Source organism: Penicillium coprophilum, assembly GCF_028826855.1.
Source record: "Penicillium coprophilum strain IBT 35676 chromosome Unknown utg000005l_segment0_segment0, whole genome shotgun sequence".
Classification (NCBI taxonomy): domain Eukaryota; kingdom Fungi; phylum Ascomycota; class Eurotiomycetes; order Eurotiales; family Aspergillaceae; genus Penicillium; species Penicillium coprophilum.
In genome coordinates, this window is record NW_026622724.1 from 2,730,722 (window position 1) to 2,746,384 (window position 15,663).

The 15,663-nt window shown below is 50.0% G+C and overlaps 5 protein-coding genes across 5 annotated transcripts; 4 read left to right on the plus strand and 1 right to left on the minus strand.

Annotated features, from left to right (window-relative positions):
• Positions 1–81: 81 nt before the first annotated feature.
• Positions 82–1,124, plus strand: N7500_008567 (High mobility group superfamily; the record flags this gene model as incomplete). Its single annotated transcript, XM_056679711.1, has 3 exons — positions 82–588; positions 649–951; positions 1,011–1,124. The coding sequence occupies 3 exons, from the start codon at positions 82–84 to the stop codon at positions 1,122–1,124; spliced, it is 924 nt and encodes a 307-aa protein (XP_056530083.1).
• A 1,658-nt stretch (positions 1,125–2,782) lies between these two features.
• On the plus strand, positions 2,783–8,447 carry N7500_008568 (uncharacterized protein; the record flags this gene model as incomplete). The annotated part of the gene is given in 6 exon segments (XM_056679712.1): positions 2,783–3,676; positions 3,729–5,899; positions 5,910–6,871; positions 6,928–7,043; positions 7,103–8,088; positions 8,102–8,447. 6 exon segments carry the CDS (start codon positions 2,783–2,785, stop codon positions 8,445–8,447), a joined length of 5,475 nt encoding a protein of 1,824 aa, XP_056530084.1.
• Positions 8,448–9,133: 686 nt separating this feature from the next.
• Positions 9,134–9,511, plus strand: N7500_008569 (uncharacterized protein; the record flags this gene model as incomplete). The annotated part of the gene is made up of 1 exon (XM_056679713.1): positions 9,134–9,511. One exon carries the CDS (start codon positions 9,134–9,136, stop codon positions 9,509–9,511), a length of 378 nt encoding a protein of 125 aa, XP_056530085.1.
• Positions 9,512–9,983: 472 nt separating this feature from the next.
• On the plus strand, positions 9,984–12,341 carry N7500_008570 (dynamin family protein; the record flags this gene model as incomplete). The annotated part of the gene is made up of 4 exons (XM_056679714.1): positions 9,984–10,367; positions 10,424–11,020; positions 11,077–11,894; positions 11,951–12,341. 4 exons carry the CDS (start codon positions 9,984–9,986, stop codon positions 12,339–12,341), a joined length of 2,190 nt encoding a protein of 729 aa, XP_056530086.1.
• A 294-nt stretch (positions 12,342–12,635) lies between these two features.
• Positions 12,636–14,778, minus strand: N7500_008571 (uncharacterized protein; the record flags this gene model as incomplete). The annotated part of the gene is made up of 2 exons (XM_056679715.1): positions 12,636–14,196; positions 14,267–14,778. 2 exons carry the CDS (start codon positions 14,776–14,778, stop codon positions 12,636–12,638), a joined length of 2,073 nt encoding a protein of 690 aa, XP_056530087.1.
• Positions 14,779–15,663: the final 885 nt, after the last annotated feature.

The window sequence follows — 15,663 nt, forward strand, 5'->3', positions numbered from 1 at the left end:
ATTGCTAAATCGTCTGATCATTGGTTTCAATACTTTGACACAACCTTGGAATACAGCTCAATAGGCTTCGATAATCACATCATGTCTTGGCAGTCGGCAGCTCGGGGGGGCTTCCTCCGCACCCTGCACCGCGGTGCTGTTCCTGGCCGTACTGGCGTGATCGACTTGCAGAACCAGCTTGGTCGCGTTTGTCTGGCAGCCAACTCTGGTCTGACGCGACCACAAGTCCAATCCCCTTTCTCCATTCAGTCGCTGTTCCAATCGAATTCGTTCGCGACTGCTTCTACCCCTCCAAAGACGACCAAGGCGCCCAAGGCGAAGAGTGCCAAAAAAACCGATGGCGAATCCAAAAAGAAACGAGTGCTCAGCGAGAAACAACAGGAAGTCCAGAATCGCAAGAAACACAACGCTCATATCAAAGAGCTTAAGGCGATTGGTCTGGTCCCGCAGCCCAAGAGACTGCCCACCTCTGCGTACACGCTTGCTGTCTGTGAGAAGCTGAACGAGATTAAAGGCGAATACAAGCAACCGGAAGCATTCCTGGTTGCCATTGAGCATGGAAAATCCATCAGCGGTCCTGAGCTGGAGGTATGCACCCTTGGCCCTCTTCGTCTACGATAGCAGCGGCATACTAATCCTCAAATCCAGAGACTCCAAGCCCAGGCCAAGGCGAATATAGTCGCTAACGCCGCTGCCTATGACGCGTGGGTCAAGACGCACACGCCGCTCCAAATCAAGGAGGCCAACACTGCCCGCTTAACTCTTTCGCGTCTTAGCAAGAAGAACTACACTCCCATCAAAGATGACCGCCAGCCCAAGAAACCTAAGTCCGCCTATATTTTGTACCTGGCGGACCGTATCGATACCGCTAGCTACCAGGGAAAGCCCGGCACAGAGACCTTCACGGCCATTGCCGAGGAATGGAGTAGACAACCCCAATCGGAGAAAGATGTGAGGACCCTTCACCGAAACGGTATATGCTGAATTGCAGAAGCTGACAGTGGATCTAGCGCTACCACCAATTGCAAATCGAAGATCGCGAACGGTATGAGCGAGAGCACCAGCAGGTGTACGGTCAACCGGCGCCCAAGAGCTCTCTGTATGACTCAGAAGACTCCACTTGAACCTGAGCCTGAGGTGGACTTGGTTTTTGCCAGGAATTTCCATTAGAAGGCAGAGTTATTGACCTAGTAGTTGAGATTTTCTTCGGTAAGCAGTTAACTCAATTGGTCTTCCAAGCTAGTTTACCATATGTTTTCAATTCCCCTCCCCATATGGCCTGATTCCTGTTTTCTTATTGTATTGTAGTTCGCCTGTCAAACTGTGTTTCTCAATACTGGCTGTGTTTTGTTTGATCGAACTGTGGCAGCGCCACGATGGGATATCATTATCAATCCATGGCGAGCTTGCCATCTTCGTTCCAATTCACTTCCATGAAATCGCCTCCATTGAATAAATGAGTCCGAGAGAAGAAGACCCTTACTATCCTTTCCGCTGTAGACTCTCCACTAACCCCGCACTGCGCTCTTTTTTTTTTTTCGCTCCGAAGCTCAAGTGGCGGTGTGAAATGATGTGTTGCGCTTGCAGGTGGCTCTTATAATTTTGGGCTTGCATTGTGTAATTGGGCTCGAGGAGAATTTTCTAGCATTGACGGAGAACTTCATGCAACTTACTCCGTAAAACACATGTTTGTGGGCTTGACTCGAGGGTGCAAACATTGCAGGTACAAACGGAACTATATGTACAGCAGAACGGAGACCTTGCATTGAGGTCTGAGATTTTCAGTCTAGTTGTACTGGATTTATATCTATACAGCGGTAATGTATGCATGCAATTGGATTTAAAGTTGGTTATAGTACCATGGTGCACATGATTCCAATCCATGGACATGAAATTGGGAACCATGGGATTGGGGAATTGTTTATCGCAGGGTCTGTGCGACATTGGACCTCTCGAGTATACGCGCATGCATATTGTAAGAAAAATATACACCTACATATTTTGGTATACATATGTACAGAGTACATATCCTCAGTTCCAGGTTTAACTCCATTCTTTGTACTCCATAGAGGGACGGAGTATGCACTGGACCCTTTTCTGTTCCCAGCCATCTATATTTCTTTTGCCCTCTCCCAGGTGTGTTTATATAGATAAGGAGTATGCTGTTCAAGGATGACCCGAGGAAGCTTTATGTTAATATCAAAGCACTCTGGACTACATCAATGAAACAACAAACATTAAACAAGTACATTGTACGGAGGGAGTACATACAGTTGAAACTTTGCGGGCTAAATGGGATGATCTTCACCTCCACCGCCTGAACTTATCCCTGCCTCTCCAGAAGATCCCCTCCCCAGTCGAAACTTTTCCTTATTTCTCCCCTTGACTCCCTTGACTCCTTGAAATTCCTTGTGTTCAATTTACAGCAGGCTCAGTTTTCCAGACTGTGTCACCGTCCCCTACTCCATACAGATAACATCTATCAGCATCTAGGAAAAAAACACCTGAACTCGCGCCGGTCGTGCAGGGAGGCTATCTGACCTGAATTTGATTTGAATTATCTGCTTATTAGTCTCGCAACACCCGCTCGCGCAACGTCACTAGACAAATATCACACTATCGCAACTCCGCGCCAAATAATACCGCCTGTGATTGATTGGGACAATATCCCCCCACCAGGACTCGGATCCAACCCACCACCGATGAGTTCGTTATTCAACGTCGCTGAGTTCCCAATCCAGTGATCGGACCGGCCGTGAACTCGGCGCATGTGAATTTCGAAATGGAAGCAATTGAGGGGTCTTATCGCGTATGCGCGGGGAAGAATGACAAAACGGGAAATGACGCATACTACATACGAAAAGCGAATATGGAGGAGAAACCCCTCGATGAGTTCTGGACTACTTTCTCCAGTGACCGAGCGAGTTTCTGCCTACCAAATAGCTGGGTGCACCAAAAAGGATTGAGTCCTCGCTTTCTGATTCACTTACCAAGCCCACCGTCGTACGACCAGCCTCCGCCCCCATACGACGATGCGATTCATGATCTTCCACCCGAATACTCTAGCCTACCTCCGCTCGCTCAGCGCAAATTATCTAATGTTGCCTTCCCCGAAAAACCTCGTCAAAAATCGCATAATCCGTCTCCTTCGCTGCTGAAAGATCGCACGCTGGATGTACGCATAGACTTTGAGAATCCTATTGGATACCGAGAGCATAAGAAAAAGAAAACCGCGGCAGCAAAGAAAGCAGCACCGCCTCCTGCTCCCCCTTCTCCGCCGCCGCCACCGGCCGGAGGTGATGACAATTCCAACGGTGACGGTGATGCCGGCGGGGCTGGCGGTGATTCAGGCGGGGCTGGAGGCGGTGACGGGGGAGGGGGAGATGGCGGTGATGATTGGGGCGATTGGAATGTAAGCGGAAAGAAGGATAAAAAGAAGAAGGAACAGGAAGAGGAAGAAAGAAAAGCCAAAGAGGAGGAAGAGAGATTGGCCAAGGAAGAGGAAGAGAGACTGGCCAAAGAAAAGGAAGAAGAAGAGAGACTGGCTAAGGAGGAGGAAGAACGAAAGGCTGCTGAAGCCTCCGCTGCCAATAATCTTAGTTGGGCGGAGGATGACGGTGGGGGAGATTCTTCGTGGGCTGCCTTTACGAATGTAGGGAAAAAAAAGAAAGGGAAGGTAAGACAATCCTCCTCCAATACATAAGATGGGCATCTAAGTAAAATTACAGGCAAATGTTGCACCTCCTGGGGGGTTCCAGGACGTAAGTCTTAATGAGGGCGCACCACAATTGGACTTGAATTTCGATAGTCCCGCTCCGAAGACCGGCGGAACTGGGTTTAATTTTGGAGGATGGGGCAAAGATTGGAATACTGGTGGCAAGCTTGATCCTCTTGGAGACGCTCCTAAAGACAACAACCCATGGGGGCCAACCAAGAAAGTATCCGAGACTGGTGATTTCGATTTCGACATTGGCTCCACGCCCGGCGAAATCAAGCAAGAAGATGGCTGGGGAGGAGGTGATTGGGGTGTGATCAAAGACAAAAATAAGAAGGGGACGTCCGATCTAGAGCCCGCACCTGAGGCTCCTATGCCTCCGCCTGCACCTGCACCCAGAGTCGATTTCACGCAGGAAGCCTGGTATCTGAACCTCTCCAAGAAGGAGCAGCGTAAAGCGAAGAAAGAGATGGAAAAGAAATGGAAAGATGAGGACGAAGCCGCAGCAAAGTTAGCAGAAGAGCAGGCAGCAGCCAAGGCAGCTGAGCCTGAGCCCGAACCGGAGCCCGAACCTGAACCCGTGCCTGTACCTGAACCCGAACCGGTGGCCGAGGAAAACCCAGCCGAGGCAGATAATGACTGGGGCTGGGGTGTTCCAGTGAAAACCAAAGATAAGAAGAAAAAGAAGATCAACCTTTTAGCGGATCCGGAGCCTATCATCGATGAGCCACCGAAACCTAAAGAACCAGTTGACCCTTTTGGCGCCTGGGGAGTCTCAAAGGACAAGAAGAAAAGTAAAGGGAAAGCCGAGCCTGTTCCGGAACCAGAACCTGAGCCGGAGCCCGAACCTGAACCCGAACCCGAACCTGAACCTGAACCTGAACCCGAACCAGTACCAGAGCCCGAGCCTGAAAAGCCAAAGGTGCCTGATGATCCTCTATACGCAAACTGGCGCGAGATATCGTCCAAAGAGCGCAAGAAGCGAGAAAAACAATTGGTGCGCAAGGGTCTCCCTATTCCTGGGAAGGACTTCGAGCTGCCATCCGATCAGCCGCCTGAGCCAGTTGTGGCACCGGAGCCAACACCTGAACCGGTACCCGAGCCTGAGCCAGTTCTGGAACCAGAGCCAGAGCCTGAGCCAGAGCCAGAGCCTGAACCTGAACCTGAACCTGAACCTGAACCTGAACCTGAACCTGAACCGGTGCTTGAGCCCGAGCCCGAGCCCGAGCTAGAGAAACCTGCTGAAGACGATTCATGGGGCATTTGGGGGCCAGCGAAGGAAAAGAAAAAGAAGAAGAAGGGCAAGGATATCGAGGAACCTCCTCCACGTGCACCGACACCGCCTGCTCAGGGTTTGTCCCCAGAGCCGGAGGCTTTCTATGACAACACCGACGATGTTTGGGCTGAGCTCGCCCCCAAAACCTCCAAGGGCTCAAAGAAGACCACGAAAGCTATCGAGCCTCCTCCCAAAGAGGAGAAAGCATCGAAAAGCTTCTGGTCGAGCCTGACTGGTGGATCTACGAGTAAAACCAAATCGACGAAGAAAGCTAAAGAGGAAAAGAAGGAGGCAAACCCTATAGCAGAGGAAGACCTGCTTATTGATGTTGAGGATAACCCCCTGGAGCCTGAATTAGAGCTAGCACCTGAGCCTGAGCCTGAGCCTGAGCCAGCACCAGAACCGGAGCCTGAGCCTGAACCTGAACCGGAGCCTGAGCCAGAGCCTCCTGCCCCCGAGAAGACCAAGAGCAAGTCTTCCAAGCTTAGTGTTGCCGAGCGTATCAAGGCCCTGGAGCAGGCCAAGAAGGAGAAGGCAAAGGCAGAAAAGTTAAGCTCGAAGAGCAAATCCAAGGAAAAGAAGGTCGAACCGGAGCCGGAACCAGAGCCTGAGCCTGAACCTCTTGTTGAGGAGCCCGCTCCGTCGAAGAAGAGTTCAAAGTCTAAGTCTAAAACTGCAGAGGCTACTGAGTCCGAAGAAAGAAAAGTTTCTAAGGACTCTATCCCTGGAAGCTTCCCAGACTTTGGAGATGAACCCGAGCCCGAACCTGAGCCTGAGCCTGAACCAGAGCCAGAGCCTGAACCAGAGCCTGAACCAGAGCCTGAACCAGAGCCTGAGCCCGAACCGGAACCGGAGCCCGAGCCACCAGCGCCAGATCTTTCAAAGATGTCAAAAAAGGAACTCAAGAAGTATAAAAAGGCCGAAGCTGAGAAAGCCGCTGCTGCCGCTGCTGCTGCCGCTGCCGCCGCGGCCGCCGCTCCCAGGGAGCCAACTCCACCACCCCCCCGAGGAAACACGTGAGCTAGGCCTGGAGCCTGAACCAATTGCAGAGCCTGAACCAGAAGTAGAACATCAACCGGAGCCAGTGCCGGAGCCAGAGCCTGAGCCAGAGCCAGAGCCTGAGCCTGAGCCTGAGCCTGAGCCTGAAGCTGAGCCTGCGCCTGCAACTGCACCTGAACCCGAGGCTGTTGCCGAGGAACCAGAGAAGGACGAAAGTAGTCCTCCTGTGGCTCCGCCAGAGCCTACCAAAGAGCCTCCCAAATCCTCCAAGAAGGAGCGACCTCGCCCTGAGCGTACTACGAGTACCTCTTCATGGGGCTTCTGGGGGGTAGCGCCGCCCCCAAAGAAGTCGAGTAAGAAGGAAAACAAGATTTCAGAGGAGACAGAAGCTCCCAAGAAGTTGACCAAGAAGGAAAAAATTCAGGAGAAAGCGGAGCCTCCGAAAAAGCTGAGTAAGAGGGAAAAGGTCCAAGATGAAGTGGAACCTGCGAAGACAAAAGAGTCTACTCAAGAGACTTCTCCTGCGGTGCGGTCAAAATCTACAAAATCTCGACCCAAAGACCCTGATCCAGAAGTGGAAAGGTCTTTGTCTGACCGGGAAAAGCGCCGAGAACGAGAGGGGCGGCCCTCGAAGAACCAACGTAGCGTCGCCTTGGCCAACATGGTACTGGGTACACCCCAGTCCAAAAGCAAATCGACTCGCAAACCCGGTTCATCTTCAAAGCCCGTCTCCAGACGTCCATCTTTTGATGAAGATGATAAAACTGCTGATTCACCACCGGATGAGAAGCCTGACGTTTCTGACAAAGCAGCCAAGCTGATGGGCATGGATCCTTCTAGGTCTCGGCGTGAGCGCCCGCGCACGGACAGACGCAAGTCAGGTATGTCTCACTTCCCTGGAATATTTTGTTTGGCCTAGCTAACCTCATTCAAAAAGGCCGAGACCCATATGCAATCGAGGATGATGACCTCGTAATGGTCGATATAGAGGATGCCGAGGGTCACTCACCTAAAGAGGGATCCAAAGGCTCAAGGCGCAAGTCAAGGAGACAGGTATGTCGGGATAGCCGGAGTCTTCGTTGTCCGCTGTACTGACTGAAGATTGTTCATAGCCGCGCCCCAGACCTGACGATGAGGATGATGCTGTCCTGGTTGATCCATATCGAGCATATCCCACCGCAGAAATCATGTCAGGGCCAGAGGATATGGCCTTCGTTGATGCATACCCAAGAGAACGTCGTCTGAAGCGCTCCAACACCGCACCACCGAAGAAACAGGAGAGCGGTGGATTAATGGGGCTTCTGGATTCGCTCAGAAAAACCACACGCCCAGACCGTCCAGAATGCCCAGAGATGCCTGAAAGACGGAAGTCGCGCTCGTATCGTGACGACGACGCAAGATACCCGGCAGAAATTGAACGCGACGGCGCCCGCAGAGCGCGCCGCGATGATCGACGCCGGGGATCCGTCCGACCAGACACTGACGCCGAGGGATTCATGACTGACGCTCCCGGTGCAGCGCCAGGGGGCGATACAGAAGCCGAAGAAGCGGAAGCTCGGCGAGCAGCACGACATGCACGACGCGGATCCCGCAAGGCACCTTCTGACTCTCGTGAAAACGAAGCTCGGGAAGCTGAGGAGCGGCGCGCCAGGCGAAAGGAGCGAGCACGTGAACAACGTGCTCGCGAAGAAGAAGAGGAAGAACGTCTACGTGAAGAAGACCGTCTACGGGAGATAAGGCGTGCCCGACGAGCTGCACGCGAAGAACGTCGTGCTCAAGAAGAGCAAGCAGCTCGCGAAGCTGAAGCCGAAGCGGCGGCTGAAGCTAGAGCGGCAGAGCGACGCGAACGCCGGCGAATGCGCGAAGAGGAGATGATGGCCACGAGAGCGAGTCGACGTCGCGAACGTGAGCAAAGATTTCCTGATGATTTCTATGCCGACGAGCGTGAGACAAGCCGTCGAGGAGCTCATAGTTCCCGCGCGTTTGAAGAACCGATCGCTCGTCGACGCAAATCCAAGGTCGCTCCTGAGCTATATCGGGAGCCGCTCATGACTGGTGGTTTGACTCCTGGCCGCGGTGGAAAAGATAAGATTTCCTCGTGGGTTTACCAGCAAAGTGATGAGCCTCCGGAGCCACCGGAAATTGTCCCCACCCTTATTGATATGCCCCCCCCTTGCAGCCGATGAAGGCGGCAATGCCCACTCGCTTTCGTCGGATGAGGAGGCTCGCCGCGCTCTTCGCCGTAAGGCACGTCGTCGTGCTAGATATGAGGAAGAGATTGATGATGCTCGTTCCCGACATCGTGGCTCTCGTCGTGATGGTATGAAGAGCAGCTCTGGGAGCGGTGATTATGAACGTGATCGTGGAATGAGGTCTCAGCCTGGGAGCAGACAAGATGCTCTGCCGAGCTCTGGTGCTAAGAAGCCAAGTTGGTTCCGCAAATTGACGAACCTGTAAACCAAAACATTGGTTTTTTTTTCTCCTTGTGGAAGCTTGTTCTCTGTTCGTTTTGTATGGATATTAGTTATAGCGTTGTTGTTTTTTTTTTTTTTGGTTATTCATAAGGTGATGAAAGTTCACAAAGCCCTAGGTACCCGATATGATGACATGTATGAAGCTCATATGATATTATGACCAGGCAATGCATGCAATTTGGATTGTTTATGATTCTGTTCAGGTTTCTTTGGTGTCAGTGATAGCGATGAGGTCGGATTGACTACAAATTCAAAGTCGAAAGTGCCTAAACCCCAAGGAGTCAGCCATGACCTCTAATATATCCTTCTTTCTCTAACAAAACGATCTCAATGCCATCCTTCCAACAGTTTCAACCCCAAGACATGTGTCGCTCTCATCAAAGTCTCCTCCCAATTGGATAGGACCAAATATCCCCACCTCTCACCTCATCGAGGTATGATGAACCTTCTATATGCATCCCATCCATCATGTCCAACCAACTGACCTCGCCAGTCCAGTTCCCCCAAGACATAATCTTGTTCTATCATCCACGCCCCAAGTCCTCACCTCTGCTTTTCTCAAAGCCCGCCATAAATTCTCTTACGCTGGGCAAGTGCAAAACTCGAGACGCGCACTCCAAATCTATCACCCAATCACATCCCACGTCTCACATCAATCTCACACCCAGAATGTCCGACGTCGATCCTGTCACCGAATTTCAAAATCAACGAACCGCCTTCCTCTCATGGTTTGGAGAACAATCCCGTCTTATCAGACATCAACCGAAGTCCGACACCATTGCAGAAGTGAAAGTCAACTTCCGTGACCATGGCAGCGAATACCTCAATCGAATGATGAGAGCTGCGATTGTGATGGCAACAGAGGCAAGCGACCATATCTGCGTGACAGCAAAACCACCTGGTTTTTACAATGTGGAAGTTCCGAAAATGTGCGCTGCGCTTCAGCTAAGGCTGCCCCAACTGGCCGCGAGACTTGGTATCAACCCTAAATGCGACATGTGTGTTCATTTCATTATTGAGAATATTCTGGTGGAGCCGGGGTTTTAGGTGAATACCTTGGGCATATGAATAAATGTCGAATAGCAATGGATACCCTTGTACCATCTTTTCTCTATCCTGTAGACAGTATTGCAAGGATCATAGCTACATTTCTAACTACATATATATTCATATCTTCATTTTGAGTGTTCGATTAAATAGACCTGCTTCTCGGCCATAGTGATGAAAGGTCACTTAATGATATGTTGGTACTTGGACCACGACTTCTTCTCTTTGGAGTTCCTATGGGGGTTTGCCATAAGATTGAGGCCGAAAAGCTGTGTGCCTTCCCTTTTGGGCTCCTGCCCTTCTTCACCTTTCCATCTTCCCTGTCTCTCCTCTCTTTCTCTTTTTCACTTTTTCTTCTCTTTCCATCTTCTGATTCTAGTCCATCCTTCATCTACTTCCACTGAGAATTTTATCGCAATTCCTATCCCACCTCTGCCATATCCTACCATTTCGGTCACCTGCGCCGAGAACCATGGCGATCAAAGAAACAGACACGCTGACCCTCGGGTTGGCTGACCCAGCGTTACTTGAGAAGATTGACAAACTTTTTGCCTGTAACGTGGGGGAATATGTCAGTCTCCCCCAACTCGTCGTAGTTGGAGATCAGTCCAGCGGAAAGAGCTCGGTTCTTGAGGGTCTTACCAAGTTGAACTTCCCTCGAGACAGCGGCCTTTGCACACGATTTGCGACCCAGATTATCTTTCGTCGTAATGCCAATTTGACTGAACGAGAAATCTCGGCATGTATTATCCCTGCCTCAGATGCGAATGCAGAGGAGGACCAGAAGCTACGGAGTTGGAAGGCCGCGGGGCTGCAGTCACTGAATGCTGCCGACTTCAGTTGCACGATGAAAGAGGTATGATGTACATGTTGATTGTGCTTTGGCAGTTTACACTAACTATGGATCTCAAGGTTCACGAGGTCATGAATCTTTCTTCAAGTGTCGGCGATCAAAAGCCGACATTTTCGAACAGCGTGCTTCAACTGGAGATTCGTGGGCCGAGCGAGAGTCACCTTAGCGTGATCGATGTCCCTGGCATATTCAAGAATACGACTTTGGATCGAATGACGAAGACTGATATCATGCTTGTCCGGAACATGGTTCTTCGCTACATGCAAAACCAACGATCTATCATGTTGGCTGTGGTTCCAGCAAATGTCGATATCGCCACCCAGGAAATCATTGAGATGGCCAGAGAGATCGACCCGGAAGGAGAACGAACATTGCGGATTCTTACCAAACCAGACCTCGTCGACAAAGGAGCCGAGCACAATGTGATCCAGCTAATTCTTGATGGGAATTCGAACGGACAGCTAGGATGGATCCTGGTTCGAAACCTCGGCCAAGAGCAGCTTCAGGCTGGTGATGCCGACCGAGATCTCGAAGAAAGAATATTTTATCAGAATGCTCCTTGGAATCGTGTTCCGCCTGAGAATTATGGGATTGCATCTTTGATGGCTCGCCTTCAAGAACTCCTCACATCAACTGTCCGCCGCGAGTTCCCCTCGGTAAGCATAAACCTTCTGCAAGAATGATATCGGATTACGCTAACTCTTGTATAAAGGTGCGCTCTGAAGTGATCAAAAGACTCAAAGACTCGAAAACCCTATTGCAATCTCTCGGAGTTCAGCGAGAAACAGCAGAGCAACAGAGGCGGATTCTTCTAGATGTTGTGTCAGCCTTCCAAGAGATTACGCAGCACGCTCTTGCAACGAACTATGGTGTCAATGACATCTTCGATGAAGACAAGGACTTACGACTAGCTACATTGGTCTCCCTCAGGAATGATGTCTTTTCACACAACATCGCCAATTGCGGTCACACCTACACTTTCCGGTCAAACCCCGAAGAGATAAATGTGAGGGTTGATGATCATGAAGAAACACGCAATAATACCGCCGATACTGAAAAGCCGCAAAATATCATGCAAAGCCGCAAAAACTGGGATCCAAGCCGCCAAACGCCCAAAATCGAGGATCTTGAAGATATCATACATGCTTCTGAACCTGTGGAGCCTTCCGTCAAAACGGGCATCCTTTCTTGGATTGAAAGGGTTTACTCCAACTCCAGGGGGTTTGAAATCGGCACATTCAACCATACCTTGCTGGCTACCCTCATGAAGAAGCAGTCGGTCAAATGGCCGATCATTGCGCGTGGTTACATAAGTGATATTATCAGTGTTGTCCATGCGTTCATCCGCAAATCACTTCAAGTCGTTTCCAAAGACACGCAGATTTCGTCGAAAATCATGTCCCTGCTGATGGAAGATCTTGTTGAAAAGTACAAACAGGCAATGTCAACCGTCGAATTTCTTTTAAGAATTGAACGCGAAGGAACCCCAATTACTATGAATCACTACTTCAATGACAACCTTGAGAAATGGTCAGTCCGCCAGGCTTGAATACGTCAAGAGCTTCCAGGCTAACTAAGTTTTTCAGTCGACAAAAGCGATTGCATGCGTCTGTCGCTAAAAAGTCTTTCGACGATTGTAAACACGGAGAGGTTGTCCGACTGAGTGATCTTGTTCACCAACACCACATGAGCAACGTCGATCACACTGTTCGTGATATTCATGATATTCTGGACGCGTATTACAAGGTGGCTCGCAAGAGGTTTGTGGACAATATTTGCATGCAGGCAGCGGACCATTTTTTGGTGACTGGTCCCGAGGCACCCATGAAACTCTTCTCTCCGTCATGGGTCAATGACCTCTCAAATGAGAGATTGGAGGAGATAGTCGGAGAAGGCAGGGCATCAAAGAGAAGACGGCGACAGCTGGAGAAAGAGGTTGAGGACTTGGAGGCTGGAAAGGCAGTTTTGCTTAAATGATTCCTTTATCTGCGTCGATCGTTTGTTGTTTGTATCGATAGTTTGTTCTGATCATGAATATCAAAATATCAATTACTGTCATACCCAACTGCTTATGCGGCACTGTACTGGCTTTTGCTAATCATTTGGGTAGTCATGCTAGTAGTACTTCGCATGGTATCTTGAAGTCTTCTGAGATATGCCTCTCATTTGGGAGTGCGAGGTCTTTTCGGACGCTTTGAATTAATGTCTAATGTTTGAAACGCGGTTGGAATTGGATTTGTCCTCATGCGTTGATTCATTGACTCATTGTACTCATTCAACATAAAATGTCTCCTCGTTCCATCCATATAAACCCTTCAGTCGTCGGGCCATCGTTAAAACACGATAGCCTTCGATTTTCGACTGATGCGGTCGGTGCACAGTAAACGACCGATCTACCATCATACTATCCGGTGGATAGAATGTGTAAACCGAGCCGTACTTTGGCGAGATTGAGAACCCCAATTTCCCCATAGCTTCCGTAAAATTCGCCCATGGCACTGAGCCACGCGATTGAGACCTGCAAAATAGCTGTGAGAAGGTCTCCGCTGTCGACTCATCTACCTTCAAGGTCCGCGGTGGCAAAGAAGGTTGCTGCGGAGTAGACGGTTCTGCGGGTGTAACGATGTCATAGATAGACGAATGCGAGGGACGTGTCTTTTCTTTTTGCTTCCGCTGTTCGACTCGAACCGCGGTCGATTCCGGGGCCTTCATAGCTGGAGCGAAAGAGATTTCAGCGTTTAGGCCCTGAGCCAACTTGGCCTTGGCCTCATTGCATTGGCCCTGAAGAGCAGACAAGCAGTCCATGACCATGTCTTGGTACAGGAATCCCATTTTTGTACCGGACTTTTCGATCACAAATTCGTCTAGCTTTTTCAAAGCTCCATTTGCCATTCCCGGCTCTAAGAGGTTGTCGATAGGAACGACGAAATCGAGTAAGTCAAGTTGATCCTTAACCTGGTTGAACTCGGATTCGAGCTCCTGTGATTTCAAGGCGAACAGCTGCCCCTTGTTGTTCGAGAATGAAGGAATGGGAATCACAGAAGACAACTCCTGGATAAACCTAACGATGATAGCTAGATCAGCCAATGCGTCGGCCTCTCTCTCCCCCAGCTTTTCCAGGTCCCGAGCGTGGGTTTCGTGATACTCGTTGAGACTTTTGACACATTTTACGGCGGTAGGAACAGTGAGCTTTGGTTGGCAGAGACGCAACAGGTAAAAAAGCTGAGGGTCGGAGGTGGTAAGGTCTTCTGGTTTGCCTTTTATGCCAACACGCGGATTACCGGCGTTGTCATATGCATTGGACGTTCGCTTGAACCACTTAGATCCAGTTCCGGTCTGAATATGGCGCTTGAGAAGAGTTTGCGCGCGGTTCAACTCAAGTTGACAGATGTTGGAGATCTCCTGAAGGAGAAGAGGGCGACACGCCGTGTCACCTGCCGATCTCTGAAGCTGCTCAAGAATACTTGCGATGTATTTCCAGATAGCAGCTCCCTGTATTGAACTGTGGACCGCTTCAAAGACAGCACCGCTGATGTATTTGTCCGTGTGGACGGGCAATCGGCGTCCTTTTTCATCAGGAACGAGCTCTGGGCGGCTGAAGAACCAAATATTCACAGCGTGAGCAAGCACCACAGGCTCACTGGATAGCAAATTGAGATATCCTTCGCGTGTATCTTGATTATAACGAGCAGTAACGACCAGGTCGGAAAGTGTCAGCTTTTTCTGGGGGCGCTGGGTCGGTGGTTTTGAAAGAGCCGCCGCCGCTCCCTTGTCGGTGGGCTTTTTTTTCCTTTCTTGAGGTTGGGGCCTCTCGGGCTCGGCTCTGCGATCCCTGATCCAGAATATCTTCGATGAGAATGTTGAGGGTTTGCAAGGTATAGATCTGCCTTTGTATGACAAACTCTCCAACCGACTGCGGAATGCACACGCGAGCACGGATAGCGGGTTCAAAAACGGCCAGGGCCTCTTGAGCCACAATTTTGTAAGACGTGGCATACATAGGGTCCTGGAACATAGTGTAGCAGTTTTTGAAGGAGTTGACATGCTTTAGTCCCTGTGTGCGCACTGACTCTTCAATGATAGCATGATCTCCGGGGCCGCCATTGCAGCCGTTGCAGTATTGCTCAAAGAGGGTTGTTGTGGCTCGGTATTTGAGGATGTTCAACAGGTAGTCTGGGTTGGACATAATGTCGTTCAAATTCAACTCCGGGATGATTTTGTAGACCACTCCCAGAGACCGGTCCAATGGGTGTTTCAGCACAGCACCATCTGCAGCTCCAGCCTTGAAACAGTTTGCTCGTTCATTGGGGCTAAACGATTTCCAGATGGTCTCAATCACAGCTGCATGGTATCGGTATTTCCGGGAAAGGTCGCTGTGGAGAGCCTTCAACAGTGTTGCATTCTCGTCGTCCATATTTGCAACTCGATTGGCCACAGTGATAGTGAAAGTGGAGAGAACAACAAACACAATGCGTTTCGTAGTGTGTAGACAGAGAAGGGAAACGGGTGAAGATCCTCAGATAGTGAGGGGACAAAGCAACTGAGCCCAATAATTGGAGACCGATAGTCGACTAGATCTCGGCCTTTCCTAATTAAGACTAGCGTCCTGTTGAGGCCTTGGTGCCTTAATCTGGCCTGATATTGGCCTTAAATCTTGACCGCTTTCTAATCCGAGGATCCACCTTCAGCACGGAATAACACTACGCCGGGCCATCCGCTCTCAGTCCTGGAGCGCCCACGGAGGCTTTGTTGGGGGACCCCTTTCTACACCGCTCGAGTCATGGTCACTCTGAAGAATTTATACTGGAATTGAAGCTTTTGATCTCTATAAAAAGAGAGGTAATATTATATTTTCTAGCGGTTTTATAGATGAACACTTACTAATCGCCTAAAAAGGTGGCGATATTTCCATTTGTATAGAAATCAAAAGCTTCATTTTTGGCACTTTACACGCCAGCGAAATTGGGTGGATAGGCACCTTTGATTAACTCGCGAGTAACCATCCACTGCTTTGGAAATGAAGATATTAGAATCTCAGAAAATAAGTCCAGGATATATCCAGTCAGATCACTCAGGAGATTGGCGTCTGTGTCCCCGGGAGTGGTATATGTGAGTCTCGCTGAGATTTGTGGTCCACGCGATGGGGGCGAAAACAATCAGTCTTGAGATGCAACAGGTAACAAAGCCGAGGGCTAGATATGATAGAATTTTTTTATTTGACATCCCCGTTAACTCGTGGGTTTACGGCGCTGTGATACATTATGGATGTTCTGTTGAATCATTGAGATCCCCTTACAGT